We start from the raw sequence: 26,915 nt of genomic DNA, 5'->3' as shown, positions 1-26,915 counted from the left end.
CTACTACCTACTCGTTGGCTAACAAATAATGTCACGCGAGCAAAGAAGACGTTTTAATCGGGAAAACGCTCTTTGCTCGTAAACTCTCGTAATTTAAAAAATGTCCGTGCTCTAAAATCTGCCTTTGTCCAAGCTAAGCATTAACCCGAGGATACGAAGGAACGATTAATTTTCTGCTGAAACGAAGCAGTAGAAAATGCATGCATCCTCGGACGGATGACTTTATAGTGACAATATGTGTACGATAGAAAGGGTTGAGGGAGAGCGTAAAAGCGAGCGTAACCTTTGACGTTGGAGTTGCGGATCGTGCTGCTAGAGACCGCTTGAGGAGCATGCGTGAGGTGCTCTAGAGATGGGTTTGGATGGGAAGTAGTGGGGTAAGTTGGTGGGGGAGTCGGCACGCCGAGTGGAACAGCCCCACCATCGTTTTACCGAACGATCCGGGAGGCTCATGGAGGTAGTGGCCCGCGCCCCACAGCCGCGTCAACTTCGAAGCGTGTTTCTCGCTTCTAAAATTATCTTTTTTTATCTTCAGCCTATTCTTTCACTCGTTTTTTTGTTGTAAAAAGCGAAACGACCGAGGACGAACGGGGACACGACTGCTCAACAGTGAAGTATCTCTTCATTCCGTTTCCTTTTTGAGAGAAATAGGTTGCTATATGTACTTGCATCTCTCTTTCTTTCTTGCTCTGTCTGCCTCTCTCTCTCTCTCTCTCTCTCCTTCTCCCTCTTTAGAAGGGAAAAGGTCGGCGCGCGAGAGAGTTTCGTCGCGTTAGGTGACGCCGTTCGCCGCGAGGTGTCGAGACGAGCGAATAGAGGGTTGCATTGAAAGGGAGTAAGCGAGAGCGAGAGAGAAAAGACAGGAGCTCTGGTGACGTCTCTCTGTGATCTCTCGTAGAGTCCTTCGGTCATTGATACGCAAACGGAGATTCGGTAAAACCTACGCTAAAAGAGAAAAAAAAGAAAACTATTCGAAGTGGCGCGTGCGATCGACGTGCTTCGGTAAAGCTCGGCTTGGGGTGAAAGCTGGCGTCGCGGACCACCCTTGCTCGTCGTGTGACACGTCCGCAGGTAGGACGGACGAAGAGAAAAGTGTAAGAGAACTCTGTGTCGTTGGATAGGTGCCGCTATCGTCTTCGTTCGAGCTTTTCAACCCCCTTTGATCTTCACGAGCGACCAGAAACGTCGCCGCCCAAACAACGAGTGAGTACTACCCCTATCGAACTGTCCTCTTCTCTAGCTTTTCACTTTAGAATCCAATATTTTTGTCAGATACTTTTTTCTCCATCTTCCCTCTCTCTCTCTCTCCTCCCCTCCTCTTCCTTTCTTCTTATCTCTTCGATGTCATCGTTAAAACCTTAGAGCTTTCTCTCGGCCGATCCCCAGAACAGGTTATTGATTTTGTTGAAGTAAGGAGGCACAGGACGTACGCCCTGCGACTTTCCTTCTCCGTCGCACCTTCGCCACCCCTCGACCTCGCTTGTCCTTGATCCTTCCTCCATCACTACCTCTTATTTCTCCTCCTCCTCCTCCTTCTCCTCCTCCTACTCCTCCTCCTCGTCTTTCACCTTCTCCTTTGGTAGCTTGGCTAACCCCACGTTACGAATACGTACGTACTTTCTTAGCCTTCTTCCGATTGGCAGGTGATCGCAACGCGATCTCTCGTCGAGTATTTTAGGGCGCGCCTACCACCCTTTCGATTTCGGCCTAGAAACTTTTTACAAACGATGTCATATTACATCGAATCTCTTCCACGTTACTCCATCTTTTTACGTTAACTCCATCGACAACATTTTTTTCCTTTAATGGGGAAATGGTAGAAGGAAAAGTTGTCTTTAAAAGTCGATTGTAGTTGATTAAGCATTTTTCGAATAAAACGGATAGAATTTTCCACAACAAAGAGAGAGAGAGAAAGAGAATTTTTTGATAGAATTTCGGAAAATTGTATTATTTTATTCAAATACGAGGTTAAGAAGTGTTTCACTCTATCGAAGTTAATAAAGCGAGTTAGTGTCGTTGAACCAACACGAAAGAGATACCGTAAAGGTATTATGTATCGTGTTCACGCGGTACGATGCACTCGCGAGGGGATTCCAGTGGAGGGTGAACGAGGGTTCATCGATTCTACTCGAATCTATCGTATCCTCGTTTTTCGCGACGTGATGCTCCGCAGTTGTTTCGCAAGACCACCGCCTCGTAGTAAATCGATAGGAACCACGAGACGGCGAGACAGGAGAGTCTCTCTCTCTCTCTCTCTCTCTCTCTCTTTCTCTCTCTCTTCCCCTCTTTCCCTCCGTCTCCATGGGTTTCTACCTTCGCCCTTAATCATTTAAATTCAAGGTGCATGCTAGAAATCATTGATTCGATACAAGGCTCGATTTCTGCATTTCCGGAAAAGTTACCTTCCTTATATCAAATATCCGTATGTTTCAAGTCCTTATTCTTAATCCGCATTTCGTTTTATTGGTATAAATTTCGTCTTGGCATCGACTCTATTAATTCGGTTTAAAGTTAAAGTATTATTTGGTATAATATAATTTAATATAATACTCGTGACGCCATAGTGTAATTTAATATAATATTTATGATGCAATTACTCATGCCAGATTATAGAATCCGAATGAGACCACTGAAAATGTAGATATACGTATATACGAATAAATGTAACATTAAGTGCGAGTAAATATGCGTGTGAGTAAGTATGCGTGCGAGTAAATAGATACATGCGTACGCTCGCAGTCGCGTGCGATTCAATTATGCGAAATATTCGTTGGAAGGATCGAACGGACATCCCCTAAATACTCGAACGATCGAGCACATTGGCGTTAATCATTTTCTCTTTTGTCTTTCTTTCTTCGACGCTCGTATCAAGTTTAGTTTTATTTTTTATCACAACGTTCGTCCGATAACGATGAGAAAGTAGCTATAGGAAGAAATCATTGTAAATACGTAGCAGGAAGGAAGAGAGAAGTTTAAGAACGAGTCAACGAACCGTTGCGATTTCAATGAATCGTGTCTACCTGAACGAAATTTACAATAGTGAAACAGGAACGCGACGCGATTTGGCAAAATGCCGAAGAGACATCTTAGCGATTAACCGTACGATATAAATTCTCTTTATAACTCACGTTTCTACGTCTTGGGGAAAGGAAAATAAATTGATCGAGAAGAAAGGAGAAAAAAAATGTATTAAAAAATGAATTAAAAGCTTCATACTCGATCTTTATCGTTTCTTCTTATTTATTTAATTGGATTTAATAGAGACCCGTGCAAAAAATAAAACTTACGCAACTCTCAACGCGTTTCCATTTATTTCCAATTGTCCGATATATATACCTGCCTATACGATTTATTTCAAGAAGAAAATGAAATGTGTACGTTCGCGAGAAGGAACATAAACAAAAAGCTCGTATCTTTTAAGAGCGAGCGTTGCAGCGTATTCTCGGTAACCCAAATGTACGAAGCCTGGGTATGGCCTGGTATGGCGGTAATGGCGGCAGTAATATGTTTCTCGATCATAATATAGGATTTATCGGAATGTTCTCTTTGTGCCTCGCGTAGAAATGGTTCGCGAGTGCGAGGCCATTGACTCTCTCTCTTTCTCTCTTTCTCCTTCCCTCCCGAGAGAGTTGTTGGCTCTTCTCTCTACTGTATACCAGTGGAAAGCCGCCAGTCCCAAAATACTTCGGAAGTAACGTTCGTGAGTTAATGTATCGTCTGGATCGTTGATAATTATGCCGTTGCTCTTTGATATCGAATGCCCTTTCTCGTTATACAATCGTTGATCGAACTCTTGCAGAATGCTTCGCTGCTCGTTAATAACTAGAACGATTAATAACTTTCTTTGATTTTCATCCAAACTTCGCTTTGCGCGACGCACGAGACGAACGTTGAATATTTTCTTCTTTTGAAAAAGTTTATCGGCGAAAGATGAAATAAAGAACGGAAAGGAAAGAAGCTATTTCTATGTATGTATGTATATAGATTCTTTCGAAACTCGTTGAAAATGTATTTTTTCGTGGGAAATAGGTGAGGAACGTTTTACTTGGACGTGACACCATTGAGGTTGCGCGCGCAGATTCGCTTCTCTTTTGCCAATATAGACGAGAGATATTCGTGAAAGCGGTTCGTTACAACAAGGCTTTCCTCTCTCTCTGTCTCTCTCAAGCTTTTCTCTTTCCTTCGCTTACTTTCCTCTTCCTTCTCTTTGAGGACTCTCTTTGCTTAAAAGAGAAACAGATAGAGAGAGAGAGAGAGAGAGAGTCGGTCGTTCTCTTTGTAATTCTCCAATCTCTTGTTAGCATTATTCCTCACGATTTCGGTACTTCGAGTTAGCTTTATTATAACTCAGCAATCAATTAGAACGTTTCGAATAGACCAAAGAGATGATGATTTTCAATAAGAGTCCTGGAAATTGAGAAGGATCGTAGCACGCGATCGCTATATCCTCGATTTGATGTCATATATAGCAGAGTAGTCTGGTTCGTTATCGACGAGACAATTGGTGGCGAGTGTTCCCGACACTCGGTCTTCGTCCAAGATTCGTTCTATGGGACCGACGTCGGCTTCTTCCTTGGCTTCACGTGGAACCGTTCGATCAACGTCGATGCTCTTTGAAGCGTGCCTCGAAACTTCTCTATTACCGACGGCCGTAGTCGTTTCAAAGTTATAGCTCGCAAGGAGACGTACAACGCAAAGATTTCGAAATAAATTTGAAAATATGCCAGGAGATAGCGAGTTAGGAAATACTTAGAATCGTATTTTACGGTCAACGTGAAATACCTACATCGCTCTTTCGTCGAATGAAACGTGGTCGCTTCCAACTCTTTTGATTCGAGAGACAGAGAGAGAGAGAGAGAGAGAGAGAGAGAGAGAGGGAGAGAGGGAGAGGGAGAATAAAAGAGATTGACGCTCTAATAATTATTAAAACTACTGTATGTCTCGTCTTTACTTTCTTCGCTTACTTGACACCCTTTCGATGGTCTCATCTCGTTTCGTTTTTACGAGGACGTCGACTGCTTGCTTGGACGTAATTTCGCTCGAATCCAAGTTTAGTTATCGCCCGGAATTTCTTTCTCTTCTCCGAGGTGCTCTATTTTTTCTCTCGGTCCACGAAAAAGAAAAGAAAAAAAAGGAAAAAAGAAATAAAAAAATAAAAAAGAAAGAAACCTACTACCTCGTCTCTGCTTTTCATTCTTCTCGCGGACTCTGTTAACGTTCGCGTGTTGCCAAGTTGTACTTGGCGTAAGATAGGTCAGAGTTCAAGCGTTCTACCTGTTCTACATTTCTTCCTGAGCGATGTCGAGTTTCGAAGAATTTATGTTAATTTAAGAATAGACCGAGAGAAAGGTTCGAGAATTTTTTATCATTTCGATCATCATTTACGTTTACACGTGTTTGCACAAATTATCTATTTATCTCAAAGTTTTTTTTCCTTCTAGCACTTTTGTTATCACGCACGCGACCTTTAACGAGGCCGGTAGGAATCGAGGACAAAATTTCCATAGTTTCGCGAATATTGCCTTCCGCGATCCAGCTGGGTTCCTCTTTTTGTCGTTAACGAGCCGTGGAGGACCTTTTTAGATGCAAGTGACTCGTATCTCTTTCCTCTCTCTCCCTCTTTCTTTCTCGAGCGCGAGAATCCTTCGTTGAAGAGAATGGTCGTATAAAGTTCGAGGGCCTTTACCACGAATGGGCGTTCCTGGACTAGATTCCGTCGACGAGCCGTGCACTGCGCCGTGTGCCATCTAATTAAGGCTCATTGTTATTTGCACACCTCTCTCTATCTCATTCTCTATCCAAACGCAAATTCACACTTTGTCGCTTCGATCCACCTTCGTGTTTCTATTCCATTCTAATCCCATTAATTCTATCGTTTAACCGGTTCCTCATATCGAGAATAAGGTTTGGATTTTTCGTTTACAACGTTCGTTACAACGACGACGGTAAACGTGAGAATATTTCAGCGACGAAGGAATGCGGAGAGAAAGAAAATGTAGTAGGAACTCTGGAAATCGAAGGTAAAACGACTCTCGAGAGTCATCGAATATAAAAGTATTTAATCTTTGGCAAAAGAAAGGCGAGAGAAACGAGTCGTTAGAAAGTAATACTAATTAGGATGCTTCCGTTCACTGGCAATAAGGGTTTCCTGGATCGTAGGGAGCACCGAGTCTAAGGACTCGAGGGAGGACACCCCTATTGGTCTAGGGGCGTTCCCCCTCTTGCATCAACGGCGCGATACAATGCGGTAAAGAAGACGAACGAGCAAAGAAGGCGACAGTTACGAAGGGGAAAAGTGCAATTTTTCAAGTAAGAAATAACTTTTCGAAATTTCAACTAAAATCTTATTCGAGTCGTACAACACGAATGAATTCTATATTTCAGTCGAATCGAAACGAAGAAAGGGCGGAACTGTTTGCATACTATCGAACGAGGATTTAGGCGAGAATGGTTGACTTTACACTCGAGAAGCTTCACCCTTTTCCTTGAACTTTCTACTAATGCCGGCAGTAATCCCTTACGATAATATTTAACGTTGCCAATCTTGACAAAAAAAAAAATTCTACCGACGAGTCATGCGTTTGTATTCCCTTTCTCTCTTTTTGACGAAAAAATAAAGGGATAAAGGAAGGTGGAACGGTTCGACGAGTTTCCTCGAATTAGACTCGCAACACGCTGGACGAAATTATCGGGTATGGTTTCACGCTGCGTCGCACTGTGCCATGCTGCGGCCGTCGTTTTACATATCCAGCGAGTATTATAAAGTTGGTCACGCCATATGGTGTCGATGGAGCGTGTAAAGGGTTGTCGGTACTCGAGACTCTGAAAGCTGCTTGCTAGTCCTTCACCTTGGATCTCGAGAGGTCGCCATTACAAGGAGAAGGAGACCTCGCTTCTCTTTTGTTTGAACTTCCTCGTCTCTCTCTTTCGTATGCGCATATTTCTGCAAGCGCACGTTCGCTAGGCGACGTTTCTGACAAAAGACCTTTCTCTCGCGCACCCTCCACCGCGTTATATTCCCTAGACGTTCTGTCAAAGGACGCGTTATCTTCTTCGAAAAATGCCTCTCTCCCGCTTTCTCTCTCTTTCTCTCTCTTCCTCGAGTATCCGTATTCAGTACGCTTAATGGATCGCATGTCCGGCCAATGAACGTTCTACGTCCTACGTCTCTTTCTATTTATCTCTCTCTTCCACGTGTGAAATAACGAGTCATAGTTCTTCCCATCTCGAATAATTTGATATTACTTCGCGTTTAATAACAACAAGAGACAGTTTGGCCCGACAACACTTCAGCGTATCTTGAATTAATAGAATTTCGAGGAATCATTTTGTTTGTTGGAATTAAAATTTATTCGTTATTAAGCGTTCGAGAAAGTAGTATTTCTTTCTGGAAAGTTTCAACGAAGTTAACGGGAGAAAAACAGAGAAAGAAAAGTCCCTTTGTCGTAGTACGACTTCCATGAAATACGCCTCTATCCCCAGGAGGCATACTGGGCGCATCTGGCTCGGAAGTCGGTAGAGCCTGATGATTTAGACGGTCGCACGAGCGTGTCCCCTTGCGGCCTGCCTTTTCGGTGACTGTGACGGCGACCAAGATACGTCGGACGGAACGGTTTGTTCCAATAAAATCGAAAGGTTCAACCCGCATCGTTTCAAATAAGTTTATGGATAGACATTCGTTTCTTTATTATTTTTTGTAGAGAATGAGAAAAGGGTAAACGAGTAAGATGGGACATACAAATGTATGAATCATCCGCGTGACGTAGAGAGAAGAAAATTCATTCGATCGAAATATTTAAAAATAAATGTTTCTATTTACGAGGAGAGGAATATAAAAGAATGGGGTCTGGAAAGTTCACGGATTAACTGGTTCGAGCAATAATAGAGGCGGTGTAGTAAACGTAGTAAGTGGAGCAATGGGGGGCTGGTTTAGGACGCATGCAACCGCTATCGATTGACAAGCTTCCAGCAGCACCACCGCCGACGCCACCGCCGCCGCCGCCGCCGCCGCCGCCGTCGTCGTCGTCGTCTCTTGGCTTTTCTCTCAATCAATTCAAGTAGCGTTCGCTCCTTCTCCTTTTCTCTCTTTCTCCTTCCCTTTTTCCGTACGTATACTCTCTCTTTCTCTCGTAGTTCCTATATACCGAGTGTTTCACCTCTCCTCCGAACGTCATACCTTCTGAAACGTCAACGAGATATCGTCGAGTTCGTTCTTTCGTAAACTATGAAATTGTCTTCGTTCGAGTTTTTTTCGAACGAATTCTCGACAAAGATGAACTTGAAGAAGGCGTAAAATCTCTGCACAGGACAATTTTGTTTTTTGACATTTTTGTTATCGTCGATATTTAAAGCGCTGGTAGAAAAATCAAGCGATACACCCTGTATATTTCAAAGTACTACACGCTCTCGGAGTCGAGCCAAATGCAAGGAAAACTTGTGAGTGTGTACGAGTCTCCCCTTGCTCTTTCCCCTTTTCACTTGGTCGCTGAGTTTCTACGTACCTAGCTACCCTTCACCCTAACTCACACGAACGCGTTCCCTACACACCGCCCTCGCTGTCGTGGCTTCTCCTATTCTCTCTTTCTCCTTTACTCAAAAACTACTATATACTAGTGTTCCATGTCGTCGCAGTCGCCATCGTTGCAGGATTTCCGTGAACCCCTCTGCTTTCTAGAGTTCCCCTTGCGACGAGAGATGAGAAATCTGTAGGGATGAGGAAGAGCCGTGCGCAGAAAGAAAAGAACACGTCGGTGGAATAGAGAAAGAGAGATCAACGTCCTCCGACCGACGCCCCCAAAATATTTTACGGGCTAAACTGCGCCGGCGGCCTTTGCACATTCGCACGAATCGATGTGAGAAGATCAGCCGACAAAGTTGCTCTCGTCTCGGTCCCCTCCCTCTTTCTCTCTTCCTCTTTTTAGCACCCTTCTTACCAGGAAATATCTCAAAGTGAAAATTCGAAAAGTTATGAAAGTTCTATTCGTGGAGAATACTTTCTTATAAATATGCTTTTTTATAAATATTTTTATTGTCCGCAAGAAGATGTTTTTAACGTCTTTCGATATCCGTTATCGTTTGCAAGTAATGGAATAAAAAAGAACTGTACGATCTTTATCGCGAGTGAATAACGTCGTTCGTTTCTCTCCGAGAAAGTTTTACGTATTCGAAAGCAACATTAGTTCCTCGATCGAAGATAAGAAAGAAGCAATTTTCGATTTCCGATGGTCCCGTTTATTTCCTTTTAGCTCTCTTTCTCTCTTTACACTTCTTGAATATCTCAACATTTTTTTGCGACACGAAAATAACTCGTGCAAGTGCACAAACGGAGACTGACGTAACGAATTTCGTTAGATAAAAAATACGACGTGGGTTAAAGTCGAAGTACTAGAAAATGATACGAAAAGATTCGTTGGGAGGAAACGATCGCGTTGAAAGGTCGAACGACGCAGACGAATACATTTGGCATATGCAAAAAACCGTCTGTTTTTCAAATGCACGGTGCGGAATTAAATCAGAGTCTCCGCTAAAAAAGAGCTCCATTCTTTGTTCGGTGTGAAAAGGCTTAATTTATCGTCGGACGGAGTTCAGGAAAAACGTTTTTCCAACGAGAGAGAGAGAGAGAGAGAGAGAGAGAGAGAGAGAGAGTATCGCTGTAAAAAGCACACGGAAAACGCATGGGAAAGTTCGAATACCTGTTACATGTAACATTTAATAACGACACGCGTCTAAGTTATTTCCAATAAAAATAATACAATTTCATGGTACGTGCATAAAATACGTGTATAAAATATAAATCGAAGGGGATGAAAGAGTTTGATAATTATAAATAAATTGTTTTCCATGTAGTTCGTAACATCGTTCTCGTAATATCCTACGGTTCGATATTCTCTGCTTCTATGGTTGACGAAAAGTAAAAAAAGAAACAAAAGGATAAAGAAGGCTTAGAAATAAATATATTATGTATCCATGTACATACATACGTACATGTCCGAGTACATGGGTCATAGGTATTTCATTGTTCGTTGGATACGTAGGACGGAAGTCGCGACTGGCGAGTTGCCACAATCGAGACTGACAATGCGGGGTGTTGAGAAGAGAGGACGGGAGGAAGAAGAGGAGAAAAGTCGATCGGGCGTTCCTCTTTGACGGCCGTTGTCTCCTTTTTCTCGTCGCAACTCGTATAGACGTATGTACGTACGTCTATGTACGTACTCTCAATCCCTCATTAACCCTTTCACGAGTCTTCCTCTCCTTCTTTCAGTCCTTACGGATATATCCTTGCTTTTTTAATGCATCCATCCTTTTGTCCGCTCGAAGGAACGACGTTTCTCTTCCCTCTTCTCCCCTGGCCCCCCTTCCGAGACTTTTCGTAGAAAGCATTACGTAGCTCGTTAGCATGTAGCCTCAGACTCGTCTTAATTGACTCAATGGATGCCTCCTCGCTCCGTCTGCTAATTTCCGACGCGATGATGAGGACGGCCAAACGGCTCTTCGAACGATGGAAGGAAGGCCAAGGAGAGAGGGAGAGGAACCGATGAGGTCAAGACCGTGCTTAGGCGGGTATACTTTGCGTTTAAAGACCATTAATCCTTGTAACGTTACGTGGAGAATTCTCGTTCCAAAGTTTAACTAGTTCATTAAGACATTGCAGAAATGTGTAGAATAGTCCAAATTATGGGATATATATTTCCTCATTTTAATAACTTAAATACTTTTATTATCTTATCGCGGATTAACGATAACTTATATTTTATAAGAGCAGACTTGATGATTTTAACTGTTTACCCGAACCATTTAAATTTGCATACCTTAATACGATTAGATATAATTACCTAGTTGTGTGTAAAAGTAATATAAGAAACGTTATAAGCAAGAAAATGTCTGGCCCGTAATGCGTTGAGCTCCTTGCTAATGTACTAAATGAATCGTATTTAACGTTGCCACGAGATATTTTTCTCGCTTTTCGAGATAGTAGCCAACAAAGGAACATCCCTGTTGGGAACAATGTGTAGGATATTAAAAATTACGAGACAGGTATTTTCTTCTTTTTTCGCTAATAAACAGTTTAAAAGGCTCAAATGAATATCGCCAGCAAAATTGGCCTTTTCGGTACAAAAGGTTGGCTTTTATCAAACTGTTTGCGAACGGTTTTTACAAACACTTTGCTTTATCGATAAATCGTTTCAAACAAAAATCGCTCGATTTAAAATGCGGAATAATTTATTCGAATTGACAATTTCTATCGACTTTGAATCTTTTTCGAAACTCTTGTATATAAAGACTCTTGGTACAAAGGTTTTAACGTACTTGTATCGATTATTTTAACAATAATTCAGTACTATTGCGCGCCTTGAAATATCGTCGATTAACAATTAACTCGTTATACTCGAGGCTGCATTAGACTGCAAACAACGATGAGACTTTTACTGATTATTTGAAAGTGGACTTGGCTAAAACGTACTTAAGAGTAGACTAGGAAGAAGATACTTTTGCAATTAAAAAGGAAACGTCTCTAGAAGCAGAGGGAGAGAGAAGTTCATTTCAAACGTGGGCTCCATCGCTGTGCCAGATGATCCCGAGTTCGTGCCCGAGGCAGGGGACGTTATAGAAATCATCAACAATGCAGGAATGTCGAGGGATTTTCGTTCGAAAAAAATGAAAAAAAAAAAAATAGTAAAAGAAGTACTTTCACGTTTCCTTTATCGTTCATAATTGATACGAGCAATATCGCATATTTACGCGAGGACGCGATAGTCGTTAATTGGTATTCCGTACGAGAGAAAGTTATAATTATGAAAAGAGTGAAGATTTAAAAAAATACACGTATACGAGTACGTCGCTCAAAAGTTACGTGTCATTATAAAGGAGGAGTTAAATACGACGAATTATGAAGCAAGTCTTTCGTCTCGATCGAAACGTAAGAAAGATGAGAGAGCTCGTTTAAACTTTCGCTCGAACTTTAAGTGGTCGGTATGAGTAAGCACGGGAGACGAGTCGGCAGCCCTTTTTACGACCACAATTACGGACTTTTTCGATTCTAGAGCTTTTCCTCCGGCTACGGAGAAGATGAAAAGATTAAAACGTCACTTTAATTCGCCATGAGAATCGTAACTCGTCCATGTACCGTATTCTCTTTCTACCGTGTACCCGCACGCGTACATATCATTTTTTTCTATTTTTGTTTCTCATGCTAATTTATCAATTAAGCTTTTTTTTATACATAAAATTAATAAAACGGTTTAGCTGTCTTTGGCCATGTCTGGAAATAAAATCGATCGTAGTAGAAATGTGTACGTAGATTGAGAGAGAGAGAGAGAGAGAGAGAGAGAGAGAGAGGGAGATTTCTGCATTATTCATATCGGCGACTAGTTCTATCCTTTGCGTACGAATTCATGCATTCTAATCGTGCCTAAGATGGAAATGCGAGCAAACGATCGGCGCATAATGCAAGATCGGTATTTCCTTAAATCATATCCTTCGTACTCTCGTTAATTACAACGAAAATATACAATTGATCGTAGAAATATTACAAAGATTTACACACAATTCTTTTCGCTACGTAGTAACAAAAAAGAAAAAATATTACTTATCGTCGGTGGAAAGAACGCTCGAAATAATATTGTTGTTTTCGACCCGGAAGGTCAACATCGTGAAAATAAGTCGAGCAGGTTTTACTCGATGTATCGCTTTTCAGAACAGAGAGCCAGCCAGTAGTAGGCCAAAGACAGTCACTTAATACGTTTCGAGGAGGGATTAGGTGTCGTGTTTCTACGGACTTAACTTGATATAATACCAGCAGCTTGGTCGACGAGCATCCGCTCTCTTAGGTCAGTCTCGAGTCGATCTCGACTTTCGACCGTTTCGAATCCGCCAGCGTTCGAGAGAAGAGGTCCGGATCGTTCGAAGTACACATAGATACTAATATACTCTTTCCCACGAGTATACGAATAAGTTCGTAACGTATAGTTTACTAAATTGGAGGGGATGCCCTTACCATGTCGAATGTAAACTTGAATCGATACAGAGAGAGAGATGATGTAAACAACGCGAGCACACGGTTCTATTTTGGACGCTTATCGAGACGGCCATCTACGACATTCCTAAAAGTAAACAACGTAGTAGTAGCTTACCGAACGCGTTCGTGGAAGATATCGTTCTTTGCGTCGAGAGAAATATTCTAACGAGTTTTAATATATCATTACGTATAACTGCGATACCTGTGTTTCGGAACACGCGTAAGTTTTTTTCGCATAGACGTCAGGCAAATTTTATTAACGTGCCTCGCATCTCATTGAGGCATCTCGTTTTACATTGTTTCATGCGCGTATCTACGTACGCGTATATATGTGTACAGTTTATTGTACGTTATAAATCATACGTGACATTGTAGATTATATAATGTGTTCCATTGAGCAAATCAATATCGCAAATCATTTTGACCCGTGAGTTATCGAGCGATTACGAATAAGTTCGTCGTTATATATGTATATATCTTTTTTGTGAGTTCAACGATAGAAGTACTTAAGCGAGCCGCGACTGACCTCACGTCCGGTTTCTCTCGGGGCGTGAATGGAATCAAATGGAACGGAGGGTTACTAAATGACAATGGTCAACTCGTACGCGCCGGTTCTTATTTCCGGTGCAACGTTACGGACATTGTTCATCGCGTTGTCTGTCGCATCGCGGCAGCAATGACGGGACTCGCGTAGCTCGATGTCACCGACACGTATTGATTTCGTCTGGCAGCTGACTCGCACGAGACCTATGTATAGTACGTAGAAAGAACGGAAGAAGGGAAAGAAACGAACTTATGACGTTGAAAAGGTACAAAGAGCTCCGAGAGATGCGTCGCGATGTTTCAACTCATTGACGAACCAGCTATGCTGGTTGCCTCTACCCGACCAACGATGGTATATCTCGTGACTTTTATGTTACAGGTCGTGTTCGCACCCATGCTCTAGTGAAGGTATCACGAAGTCATCGAGAAGGAGCGGCAGGATGTGGCGATTACTCGTCTTCTGGATCCTAGCGATCAACTTGGCGAGGATCGACGGAAAAGTAGCGGTTTTACCGCACGACGTCTACCCCGGCTACGAGATAACGCGATTTCACGGCGACCCGAGACAACAACCGTCGAGGTTTCGTCTTTTAGACAACGCCTTCTCCAAGTATTTCACCGTCTTGAAGAATGGCCTCGTAATGACAACGTCGGAACTCGGACCGTTGCTCGATCATCGCCGACCGATCGATTTGGTCGTTTTAGAAGAATTGGCCAATGGCACCGAAGCTCACGATCTTCGATTATACGTGATCGATCGTCGCCACTTGTTGACCTTCTCCCACGAACGTCTCGGCGAAGGCGAGGTAGCTGAAAATTCACCCGCGGGTACTCTGATCGAAGGATTTCCTCTATTAAGAGCACGCGGCAACTTTCCCGTTCACTACGCGATCGTGCCCGACGAAACCGGCGAGAGAGCGTTCGCCTTACGGGAAAACGATTCGGTCGATCATGGGTTCAACGTTACACTCGTTAACCACAGGCAAGGAGTCAGAGTGGTTACTGCAAAGCCCCTCGATCGCGAAAGGAAAGAAAGATACGCGTTGGTGATACGTGCGTTTGATGGGAATTACGTGAGCAGCTCGAAGATCGGCGGATTCGTTCGCGTACTCGATGAAAACGACAACGGTCCGATTTTCGAGAAGGACGTTTACACTTTCGAAGTTAGGCCTACGAATATCGACGATCTGAGACAAGGTATCAACGTTCTTCCATCTTGGAAAAGATTCATGACGATAGGCAAGCTCGTTGCCAAGGACGCCGACGGAGACAAATTGGCGTATAGGATGCTCACCGGTACCGATCTTCTTGTCGTGGTACCTCAAACGGGCGAACTTTTGCTTGCCAACGAACCCGACCTTGCTCCTGAGGAAGACGCCGAACGTCGTTTTCTCATCGAAGCTCACGATCTTCGTTCTCCTCCGAAAATCTCGGAAAAGCCTGCTAAAGTAATCGTCAGATTTCTTACCTCGGCAAACGTTATTGAGCCCGAACTTCACAAGATTCGAAAGAGACGCGTTACCAGAGCTGTCAGGCCTACAAAGAAGATTGATTTTTCTGAGGCTGATGGTGACGTCGTTGGAAAAATAGCTTTTCATCTTGAGAAGGAAAACGAGAAGGAAACTTATAAGATCAGAGACGAGAACAAGTGGGTTACGGTTGGATCCAACGGATCTGTCATGGTCAAACAAAAGTGGGATTACGAAGCGCTTGGACTCGAGAAGACTATCGATTTTTGGGTTACTATAACGAACATGGGTAATTTCATGCTCTCATCAGTTTTTATTTCTAATCATTTATTTTATTAGCTCTATCGAACAGTTCTGTTTGTTTTATCTTTCTCTTTTTTCAAAGCTAATTGTTCTCTCAATCGGCAGAACTTTTCGATAGAGCAAATATATTATCTTTTCTCTACTACCTCCTACGATATTTACGATCGTTCAAATGCCTCAAATTTGATCTTCACTTTTGTTTCAATTATTTTCTTAATCGTTATTGTTTTATTTCATCTGTCGGCGTCCGAAGAGCGGTGTGCACGGTTTCCCATCGATTACCCGTGTCCATTCGAAGACGGTACAATAATTTGATTTTATTAAAAGATCGCTTCGAAAAGCTCTTGAAATTCTGTCGCTTTTCTCGACAGTCTGATACACGCGTAGCAAATACTATAGCACACTCATTTAACATTTTGCACTCTTAATTACCGGACAATAGGGGATAGTTTCTAGAAACGATCATTCTCTGGCACGTATCATCGTTACTAATTTGGTATCTTTTCTTTCACGCATTTATCGGCTTCCAAAGGATTTCAATGTAAGTATCATCGCATATCATTCATTTTTCTGCACGCATACGTGTTTGTATATGTGTATATTTATGTATGTACGCGTGTGTGTCTATATATATATATTTTTTATTTACGAAACGTTTGGAAAAATAATTAATTTCCGTCGTTAAATCAATGTTTCACGAATGACGATTAACGCTCGTTAAATCCATATTTTATGTTTCGTCTATCTCTGCGGTTTCAAAGTCAGACAAAACGTACTTGATTAAAACGAATTAGGTCGTGATGAGTAACCAAACATACATATCGTATCATTAAATTAATGAAATTGCTATCGGATTAACCGTAGTGGCTTTATACGAAATATACAAAATATCGTACAACGATCCATTTGGTGAATTATATTGAATAATTTTTGAGCAGGGTTTTTTCGCCGGAAATTAATAAAGTTTTGTTCCATCCATTTTGCCAAACGTAACGAAAGACAGCTTATTTTATCGATTCTGCAAAAGCATGTTAATTTTCGTTTGCTTATGTGTATAATTTATATAACTATATATCTATAATTGTATCTTTTATAATACATGGAAATCCCTGTGTCGTTATAGCAATGCTTTTATATATGCTGCATGGTTACTATTGAAACGTGGAAATAAAAATGATACGTAATTGCAGATACGGACAATCAACGTGTGATCATCAACATGAAGGACGTGAACGATGAGCCACCGTACTTCATCAACCGTCCTCTACCCATGCAGACTGTTGTACAGCTGAATGCACCACCGAACACGCACGTGTTCACATTACAAGCAAGGGATCCCGATACTGATCACAACATTCACTACTTTATTGTCAGAGACCGGAGTACGTAAAAATTATTATTATGTTCGATTACTAATATTTTTTCATCATTTTCGGCTGAATTTGACCTGCGTCTGTTTCATTCATTATTTCGTTATTAGAGTACGTGATAATTATTAGTACGTTTGGTAATATTTTCTAGTAATTATTCTTCGATTACATCTGGTTTTGAATAGATGAAAATCATTGTCATTGCTATTAAAATTATCTTTAAAAATATATATGACAATTCGACTTTTGATAGAATCTTAACGATTACGCGATTATGCGATTCTTTAGTAATTCATTACCTTTCTAGATTAATTATAGATAAGATAGACGTCTATTAGAGTACTCTTCTAGTAGTTGAATAATTTACGTGATATCTCGGATCTGGAAATTGTCTTTCATTCTTAATCAGCCGATCGATTTTTCCGAGTGCAATGTCCGGTTAGACGTGAATATCGTCGGAAAACGAATCTTCGATACTTATTTTAGTACTTTGATAGTCGTTTAATAAGCGACGATTGCTTACTTTTTTTTCAGTGGAATTAGAACGTTATCGAATGAATTACAAGTCGAGTGTCAACGAATAAAAAGTTTTTTCAATCGCACGTTCGATATCCTTCTTTTTTTTCTTTTGCAGCCGGTGGTCGTTTCGAAGTGGATCAAAGATCAGGCGTAGTACGTACTCGAGGTACGGATCTCTTTCAGCTGGACATGGAGTACGTTCTTTACGTAAAAGCTGAAGACCAGAATGGTCGAATAGACGAGAGACATTTCCAGTCGACTCCGGAGGAACGACTATCGATCGTCGGTGGCAAACGAGCACCGCAGTTCTACATGACAGCTTACGAAGCTGAGATACCAGAAAATCAAAAGAAAGACTCTGAGTAAGTTCAATATTTTTGACAATTCTTTTCTGTTACTATTTTTCAATCAAAAAAAAAGATCAATTATCTTTCGCGACAAAAATTTTTATACATTTCGATTTGCAGCATCATATCGGTGAAAGCTAAGTCATTTGCGGATCGTGAAATCCGATATACTTTGAAAGCTCAAGGACAAGGTGCTGCAGGAACTTTCAATATAGGACCTACTTCCGGTATCGTTAAATTAGCAAAGGAGCTCGATTTTGAGGATCTACGACAACCACACATCTACTCGCTGATAGTGACCGCTACCGAAGATTCTGGTGGATTTTCAACGTCGGTCGAGGTAGTTTCGTTAGTTCCAAAATAATATTCGACGTTTAAAGTCGCGAGTTAGCGAAAGTAGCTTACTGGTTGCGATGGTTTATTACCGTTCTGCGATACGTAATGTATAAATCGAATATATCGAACCATACATTTTCAGTTAACCATCCGTGTCTCCGACGTGAACGACAACGCCCCAAAGTTTGAGTTACCGGACTATCAAGCTCACAACGTCGACGAAGATATTCCTCTGGGTACCAGCATATTAAAAGTTAAAGCAACCGACGCCGATTCTGGCGCAAACGCGGAGATAGAATATTTAGTGTCGGACGATCACTTCAGCGTCGATTCCAATGGTATCATCGTTAACAATAAACAACTCGACGCCGACAATAACAATGCTTACTACGAATTCGTTGTTACGGCTAAAGACAAAGGTGAGTATTTGAAACTTTAATATCACGTGGGCGATGAAAATGATTAAAATTCAAATACAATAAATGTGATTAGGTACACCTTCCAAGACCGGTACGGCAACCGTACGAATTTACACGAAAAATAAAAACGACGAGGAGCCGAAGTTTTCTCAGCAAGTGTATACGCCAAACGTGGACGAAAATGCCGGACCAAATACTTTGGTAACGACTGTGGTAGCGTCGGACAAGGATGGTGACAACGTTCGGTTTAGATTCGTTGGTGGAAATACTACGTCCGGGCAGTTCGTTATCGAAGAGATTACTGGCGTTATACGTCTTCACGGGGATAAAATATCATTGGATCGTGACAAATACGAGCTCAATGTCACGGCCTTGGACGATGGTGCTTGTTGTTTGAACGGGGACGCGACGATTCATACTAGTACAGCGGTCGTTGTTGTTTTCATAACCGACGTGAATGACAACAAGCCAGTGTTTAAGGATTGTGGAACTTATAATCCTAAAGTAGAAGAAGGTGCTCCTAACGGGAGTCCAGTGATAAAGGTACAAGCGACCGACGAAGACAAAGGTGTCAATGGACAAGTAAAATATTCTATAGTACAACAACCCAATCAGAAAGGAACAAAGTTCATGGTGGACGAGGAAACTGGCCAAGTATCCACGAATAAGGTAAGTATTCAGTCAAATTTCATCCGAGGAAAAGAACAAATTCGTAGAAAAATATCCTTCACATTTTTATTACGATTATTCGTTTTTATTCGATTACGTAGCTCGATATGTTATCTTCGTCATATGCCAAATCGTATGATCTGCATTGCACGCATTGCTCTCGATCTTTTACCTCGAACTAGTAGCAGATTTGCTAGAAGGCTAAAACTATTACACCTTAATTACGAATCCGAGTGATGCTTCATCGACCATGGCAACGACGGAGAGTATTTAAACAGGCTGCTGCAACGACGGAGAGAAAGAGAGAGAGAGAGAGAGAGAGAGCAATTAGGGACACGACCCGATTATGCTCATCATAATTACTTTCAGGTATTTGATCGTGAGGGCGACGACGGAAAGTTCGTATCGGTTACCGTTAAAGCGACGGATCAAGGCGAGCCCTCCTTGGAAGGAGTTTGTTCCTTCACCGTTGAGATAACTGACGTTAATGATAATCCGCCATTATTTGACCGTCAAGTACGTAGACGAGATAAGAAAGATTATTATAATTATAATTATCGTTTTTGTTCAAAATATCTTTGATAGTTTCAACGACATAAGAGAACGTCAACTTTTGGCGATTCGCCTTGTATAATAATGACGATTCGATTAACGAAAATGGGATTATTTTATTAAACGTTATTTTACAGAGATACGTCGAAAATGTGAAACAAGATGCGAGTATTGGAACAAATATATTGAGAGTCTCGGCTTCTGACGAAGATGCCGACAACAATGGCGCTATAACATATACTTTGAGCGCGCCCAACAACGATCAAGGCTTGGAGTACTTTGAGATACAACCAGAATCTGGTTGGATCGTATTAAAGAAGCCATTAGATGTGAGTATCTACTTCAACGTTGACTCGCATATTTTATCTCTTTAATCGTAAAGACGGCCACGGTTCGGTGGAACACGCGCGTGCACTTAGCCATCATTGGAATTATTCGGAACGATTCGATTTCTACGATTCCTTTCTTGTCAAAATTGTCACGTTCACGTGCGTTATCCAAGATCTCGTACGCCGGACAGTGTAAATGTATATAATTTATACATATATACATGCGTGTGTATCCGCATACATATATACATATGTAATATACACACACACACACACACACACATATATATATGTATATATATGTTTACATCTATATATCGTGTGTATATATTTATAGATATATACATATATACATATTTCATTATATGCCGATATATTGTACGTTTGCGTTAACTTACGTTCTTTAACACGAATCCGTTTTGTTACTGGCCGGATAAACTTGTATACTAATATGCGTTTGGTCGATAATTATTTCTCTCATCACTAATATGCAACGAAATGAGTTTCCTTTTTACGGCACATGTATAGAACTTTTTAATTCCCATTGATATGCACAATGTGTTCACTATGGTAAATACTTAGCTATGCCTGATTTCCTCAAACGCTTCATGTACCTGAATCGATCGACCGTTCGGGCTATTTTTGCATCAGAACACTCTCTCTCTCTCTCTCTTTCATTCTGTCTGCGGCGCGAGTATCTTTTTTTCAATTTTTTTTTTCTTTTTTTTTTCTTCTTTTTTTTCAATACAAACGTGCTTCGAACACCTCTCGTCCAAGTCTCGACTCTACTATTTTTTCTTGATATTACGCGAGTAACAATCAATAAATCGTTCTTTGAACGCGATTTATTCTTCGCTCCTTTGATTTTTCACGTTCATTTCGATCGACCATTCGACCTAAATTCGACTGTTCCGAAATTCACAATATTCCGCCGGTCCAAGTTTTTTGCGCTGCGCGTGAATTTTTTTCCTTTTCTAAAATAGCCAAAGAAAAGAAGTCTACGATTTTTGTACGTCACGCGTTAGAGATACGTAAGAATGACACAGAGGAAAAAATAGGAAAACGAACAAGTTGACTAATAATCTTTAATGTTCTTCTAACATACTAATTTAAATGTTTTTCAAAAGGGAAGTGATGTTTTTTGAACTTCCAGGAGCAGGTGGGAACGACATTTTTTGACCCCCACGTAAGGTGTACTTCAACCTCTACGCATTTTGTGGTGCATCAGACATAAACAATTTTTGACAAATGCTTGCATATTTTATATGAATGTATTTTTGATTCCTTTACAGGAACGGATCTCGCTCTCGCTCCTTCATCCATCCTCTATTTCGACCTCTACGTCACTTTGCTCACTATCATGCTCTATCTAACTCTCTCTCTCTCTCTCTCTCTCTCTCTCTCTCTCTCTCTCTCTCTTCTCTCTACACCTATCTCTCTTTTCCGCTCGCCGTCCTACCTTTGTTTTTATTCCTTTCTCATCGTATGCTTTCAATCTTTTTCTCTGATTCGTTATATGTTTCGATTCATTATTTTCTTTTGCATCTTTGTTTGTCAATTCTTCCATCTACTATCTTCATTCTTCATTCATAATTTATTTGTCTATCGCGTTTTGTTCTCTGCTGTTTGATTTTGGTTTGACTCGTTACAATCACGTTTCTTTTGACTTCGATCGTTATATATTCATCGTTTGCGATCTTTTATCCTTTTCTTCTATCATCACATTCTATTCATCGATATCTATCATCTATTCTACTCTCGCAAAATCACCATTTATTTCCCATTTTCACTACCTTGCCTCACTTTCCCGCTACATCACGACGTGACTGACAAATATATATAAATATATATATATACCTATATATACGAATATAAAAAAAAAAGAAAAAAGAACGATTTTTTGTGTCGAGAGCGTGAAAAAGCAAGTAGATCGCAAGAAATCTGTCCGTGGTGTGACATTTTTTCTTCTGTGATTGGGGCAGCATACCACTGTCGTAACGGGACGAACGCATACGGCGCAGATAATGTACGACTTGTGACCGATGCGAGATACAGTAGAAATTGCTATCTACATACGTATATAGATATTATACGTACAACAGTATACATATAACGTCCATCGGTTTTTGAGTGTCGTTAAAACGAACGAACGAATCAGAGCCCCAGGAATCTTTGTCATTTTTTTCCGTCCACCCTCGATTCCGGAATACGTTTCTCCGTTTGTACCGACCACAGCTAGCCGGCCAGCTAATCGTCCTTTGCCCTATCTCTCTTTCTCTTTCTCTCTCTCTCTCTCTCTCTTTCTCTCTCTTTATCTTTATATACATATATATATATCTCTTCCTATCCTAGCCAAATTCCAAGATTTTTCCAAGATGCCTCTTTAATGCATTCTCGCTTGCATGAAAATGCCTGCATTGGTTGATTTCGTAAAGGAACTAATTTCAACTTCTTATTGTTTATGTTTGTGTTTATTGCACCATTTACTTTCTTCGGATTTGATGATGACAAAAAAAAGGGCTGTTTTCCAGTAAGTAGGAATAATACTCTTGTGTTTGACACTGCATCGAAAAATATGAAAACGATGCGATAGTCATTGTTATCGTACGTATGCAGGAAGCATAATATTCGTTGCAATGTATTAATACAGAGAGCCTTTGAGTTTCGATTACTACAGAATGTTATTCTTTCGATGATTTTTTGCAACTTGCAGTTGTTATTATTGTCACTCGAACAGTTTCTTTCTTTCTCTCTCTTTCTCTCTCTCTCTCTCTCTCTCTCTCTTTTCTTTCTATTTTGCTCTCTTTTAACCTTCGTTTTCCCTACTGTTATTACGTATCTTTTGTTGAAGAATCTTTCGTTAAACGCGGTATATATAATTTTTTGGTATATATATATATATACACACACGAGATTTTGCGGGGCATTTATTTATTTTCGTCCTAAGCTCGTAAGTATCCGTATGAGAAGGATCTATAAATTCGATGGCTCTATTATATATATATATTCCAGGTTTTCGTCTAAAGTTCTCCTTTGATCGCGATCGCAAAGTAAACAGCACGTAAAATCGATAAAAAATTTGTAAACTGTAAAAAAAAACATTTTCGAGAGGTTTCAGATCAGCAGTGAGAAAAACATTCCTAGTAAACACGAAGGAGTACAAGGACGATAAAGAAGCCTGTGATAATCTACTGGGAAGTCTGGATCCTTAATCGTGAAGATACTTGCGAGCACGCGTCGTCCTCTCTCTCTCTCTCTCTCTCTCTCTCTCTCTCTCTCTCTTTCTTTCTTTCTTTCTTTCTCTTGTTTACATTTGATTTCTGATATCGACTTGATCTGAAAACGTCCACGCGGACTCGAGTGACGAAACGAAATTAAATAATAAAACTCTAATACGATCGACGCAAACAAAATGAGTAATACAGAAAATCGAAAGAAAAGTAACAACTTGCCGAACAAAAACAGTCAAACAAAACAAAATGAAAATCAAAAAAAAATCAAAACAATAAGAAAATTGTCCTGTGTAAGTTGACGGCCCAATGTTTTGCCACTATAGCGTGACACCTATCGCCTACGAGTACGGGCCTCCGACAGAGGGATGCTAGTCTTGTACGCAGACGTGGACGTTGAGTTAGACGTCGTAGACAGGAACAATAAACCACCTGTGTGGGATGCGAATGTATACGGCCCCATTCACATCAAAGAAAATGTCACAGTGGGTACTGTAGTGACGTCGGTGAAAGCCAGGTTTGTATACCACGACATGACCGAGACAAGACACGTGACATGCCGTGCCGTGCCATACAGTGTGCTACCTTCTTTTTCTCTCTCTCTCTCTTTCTTTTTTATTTTCTTTTTCCATTTTATACACAAACACACGTAACAGATAACACACACAGACACTTTCATTCTTTTTTCGTTTCTTACCAATCATTTTTTTACCTTCTTTTCGGTATTACATACTTACACATTACATAGATTTCGTATCTATATCTATATCTGTGTTATACTCTTCCTCTCTTTTCTTACTTTTTTCTTTTTTTTTTTATGGAAGCACTTATGGTTAAGTACGGCTCGTTAAATCGGAAAACATCGGTACTACAGTAATTAGATCTACTATTCTACTACTACCATCACTATTACCAACATCGTCACTACCATCATCATCATCGTCATCGTCATCGTCATCACCATCATCATCACTATCATCATCATCATCATCATCATCATCATCATCATTATCATTACCATCACTATTATTACTATCTACTATCACCATCTGCCCCCCTATTGGCACCACGAAGAATCCCGACGACCAAAGATATTTCGGACGACGTCGTATATCCGTTTGGACAATTGACGACTCTTTTGCAATGGTCGTCGTGATCTTCGTGGGCAAAATAAATTTAATATCCAATCATCGTGCGAGGGCGAATAAGCGGGAACCGTTTATCCATCACACTCGTCGGCGTCGTCGTCGATACTTGGGCCGCGAAAATGGAGGCGCTATATTAGGATATACATATACATATACATATACGTACGTGTGTATATATATATAGGTATATATATATATATAGCATATATATATCGAAAGGATATCGTCTCGTAGGGAAAAAAGCGTTTTTTCAGGCGCAGTTTCTAGCAGTTTGGAAGAACAAAGGCAGGCAAGAGCTTTTAGCCATCTCTTCGTCGATCGTCCGAAGTCTTCACCCCCTACACCCCTTTTTTACACCCTTACGATCTGTCTCGTTTAGCCTCCAGCTGCTGCTCGTGCTAATTTTGTTCGACCTTTTGGTCTCTTTCTCTCTTTTTGAATTTTGTTTGTTTTTAAAGGCGTCGATCTGTGAACAGCGGAACGAAGCAACGAAACAACCTCTGATCTCTTCTGATTTAGCTCGATCTATTAGTTGAGCTAAGAAAAAGAGAAAATGCTGGAAGAGCGAGTACCTATCGCTGTCACGAGCTTCGACCTTTGACACTAACACCGACTGTTTTTTGTTCCCGTTTGCGATACACTCGCGGTCTGGTGCGTAGCGCGAGACATACAAGCTGGAGGCGAAGGCCCAAGACAAGGGCGCCAACCCCATGTCGCGAACGGTGGAGGTTCAGATTGACGTTGTGGACCGTGCGAATAATCCGCCCGTATGGGACCACGTAGTGTATGGCCCGATCTACTGTAGAGAGAACATGGCCGTTGGGGCTAAAGTTGTATCTGTTAAAGCCAGGTCTGTCACACTGTTAATGCTCCGTGCGGCTCTCTGCACGAACCCGCCGCCCTGCACGCAATCTCGTCGCAGTATATTGTTTCTTGTGCACGTTATAATTGATATTGTGTACGAATTCGCATACACACGCATACAAACACATGTACACGCCTAAGTCGATACAAACTGTTCTTTTGACACCGAATGATCCAACGTTGAAATTTAAGAGAACACTTTGTGAGACGTGAAAATCTTTCGTTGGCAATATCAACGTGATAGTTACTTTGGTCTCTTTGATTCGACAATTTTTTTCCAGTTCTTATCGAATCATTTTCACTGAGGTTCGATGAAGCGAAATATGAAGTTTACTTTGAGCGTTTCCAACGCGTTTTGTAAAAATCACAATGGACTTTGAAAAAAGAATTTCGGTGTTCATTTCTCGTCGTTTTCATAACGTTCATTAGTCTCTTGCGAATGAAACATCAATTTAAAGATCATTTGTATATCTCACAAAGGTATTCGCTTCGATTCAAACGAAATTACGAGTCGATTCTTTTCTTACTTTTCTTCTTCGTACAACAAGGTCGATACGTCGAAAGAAAATCGACGACGAAACAACGCGCGCGTCATGCAACAAGGATCAAAGTACGTCGCGCATTACGTGAAACATTGTATAAAAAAGGTGTGTGTTTGTTTGCGTGCGTGCGTGCGTGTATATGCGTGCGCGTGTGTGCCGTAAACAGTTTTTTGGGCATGTTTTACGACTAGATGCTTTCCAGAATCACTCCCACCAAGTACACTCTCACATTCACGCGTGTTTTTTACCATTGTATTTTTTTTTTCATCGTTTTGCACATCAGATTGGCTTATTTTCAAAATTTACTTTTGCTCTTTTCGAGCACGTTTTCGACGATGTCATTGTCAATTTGATTATGGCAGCACGCGTAGGACGAAACGACAAAGTTAAAATAAATCTGACGAGAGTGTTGAACAAACAAAAACGTCGCATTTCTTTTTTTGGCGTAGACGCCATGGTTATCTTTTTTTATCTTTCATTTCGAAAACATCGACATATACGTTTCGTTTTTTCTCCCATTTTGTTGTTTACGATCGCAAAGATTTCCATATATTATAAGACCCTAGATCGCCGAAATGTATTTTTTATGAATGCCGTCAATTCGTTTTTGGGCATGCGTTACACGAGTTGCTTAATATATGCGTTAGGTTTATCGTCTAACACATTGTATACATACATATTACATACTATACATTTCTATTCTTTTCGAGAGCGTAGTATTGTGTTCTTCGTAGTATTTTTGTCGACGAACGATTTGTTTTGCCCTGTAAAGCAGCAAGAACGCGAGGAAAGAACGAGAGTTTCTATAAATTCGAAAGTGCAGAGAAAAAAGAAAGCAAAAAAGCAAAAGAGAAAAAAGGAGAAAAAACGGAAAGTTCGAGCGCAAGTTATAAAAATGACAATTTTATTACGAGAGTAAAGAACTGAACATGACAAGGATAGCAAATGTTGCGTTTTGCAAACTTCTGAAAACGCGACTTTGTAACTTGCTATTCTTGTTATATTCGTACTTGCAGCTTTGACGTAACTTAGGGGTAAAAGAAACAAAAAAAATGACATGCTTTGCGAGGATTCATGGTGGAAATGATACTAACGGTACTTTGTGTATGTCCTCTTTCTCTCTCTCTCTCTATCTCTCTCTCTCCCTCTCTCTCTCTCTCTCTCTCTCTCTCTCTCTCTCTCTCTCTCTCTTTCTCTATTTCTTTCTTTCTTTGAACGAAAACTAGTCGTTTGTTGTATTACGTGTAAACATGTGAAAAG

At 40.8% G+C, this 26,915-nt stretch overlaps 1 protein-coding gene across 6 annotated transcripts in view; it reads left to right on the top strand.

Moving 5' to 3' along the window:
- The first annotated feature begins 1,060 nt into the window (after nt 1-1,060).
- LOC127070600 (neural-cadherin) overlaps nt 1,061-26,915 on the top strand; it is a 74,923-nt gene continuing 49,068 nt past the window's right edge. The window contains exons 1-13 of one of the 6 annotated variants that reach the window (XM_051008762.1): nt 13,306-13,824; nt 13,938-15,316; nt 15,584-15,631; nt 16,521-16,712; nt 17,335-17,581; nt 17,687-17,906; nt 18,045-18,321; nt 18,395-18,990; nt 19,360-19,506; nt 19,680-19,871; nt 21,025-21,090; nt 22,390-22,401; nt 23,428-23,618. In XM_051008762.1, the coding sequence (XP_050864719.1) occupies nt 13,811-13,824; nt 13,938-15,316; nt 15,584-15,631; nt 16,521-16,712; nt 17,335-17,581; nt 17,687-17,906; nt 18,045-18,321; nt 18,395-18,990; nt 19,360-19,506; nt 19,680-19,871; nt 21,025-21,090; nt 22,390-22,401; nt 23,428-23,618 (3,581 nt within the window). In that variant the 5' untranslated portion in view covers nt 13,306-13,810. Of the gene's footprint in view, nt 1,204-13,303; nt 13,825-13,937; nt 15,317-15,583; nt 15,632-16,520; nt 16,713-17,334; nt 17,582-17,686; nt 17,907-18,044; nt 18,322-18,394; nt 18,991-19,359; nt 19,507-19,679; nt 19,872-21,024; nt 21,091-22,389; nt 22,402-23,427; nt 23,619-24,908; nt 25,100-26,915 lie in introns of those variants that run through there. The other 5 variants (XM_051008759.1, XM_051008757.1, XM_051008755.1 and 2 more) reach the window with 5 other exon arrangements.

This window comes from Vespula vulgaris, chromosome 19, assembly GCF_905475345.1.
Source record: "Vespula vulgaris chromosome 19, iyVesVulg1.1, whole genome shotgun sequence".
NCBI lineage: Eukaryota > Metazoa > Arthropoda > Insecta > Hymenoptera > Vespidae > Vespula > Vespula vulgaris.
This window is presented reverse-complemented; position numbering and strand designations above follow the sequence as displayed.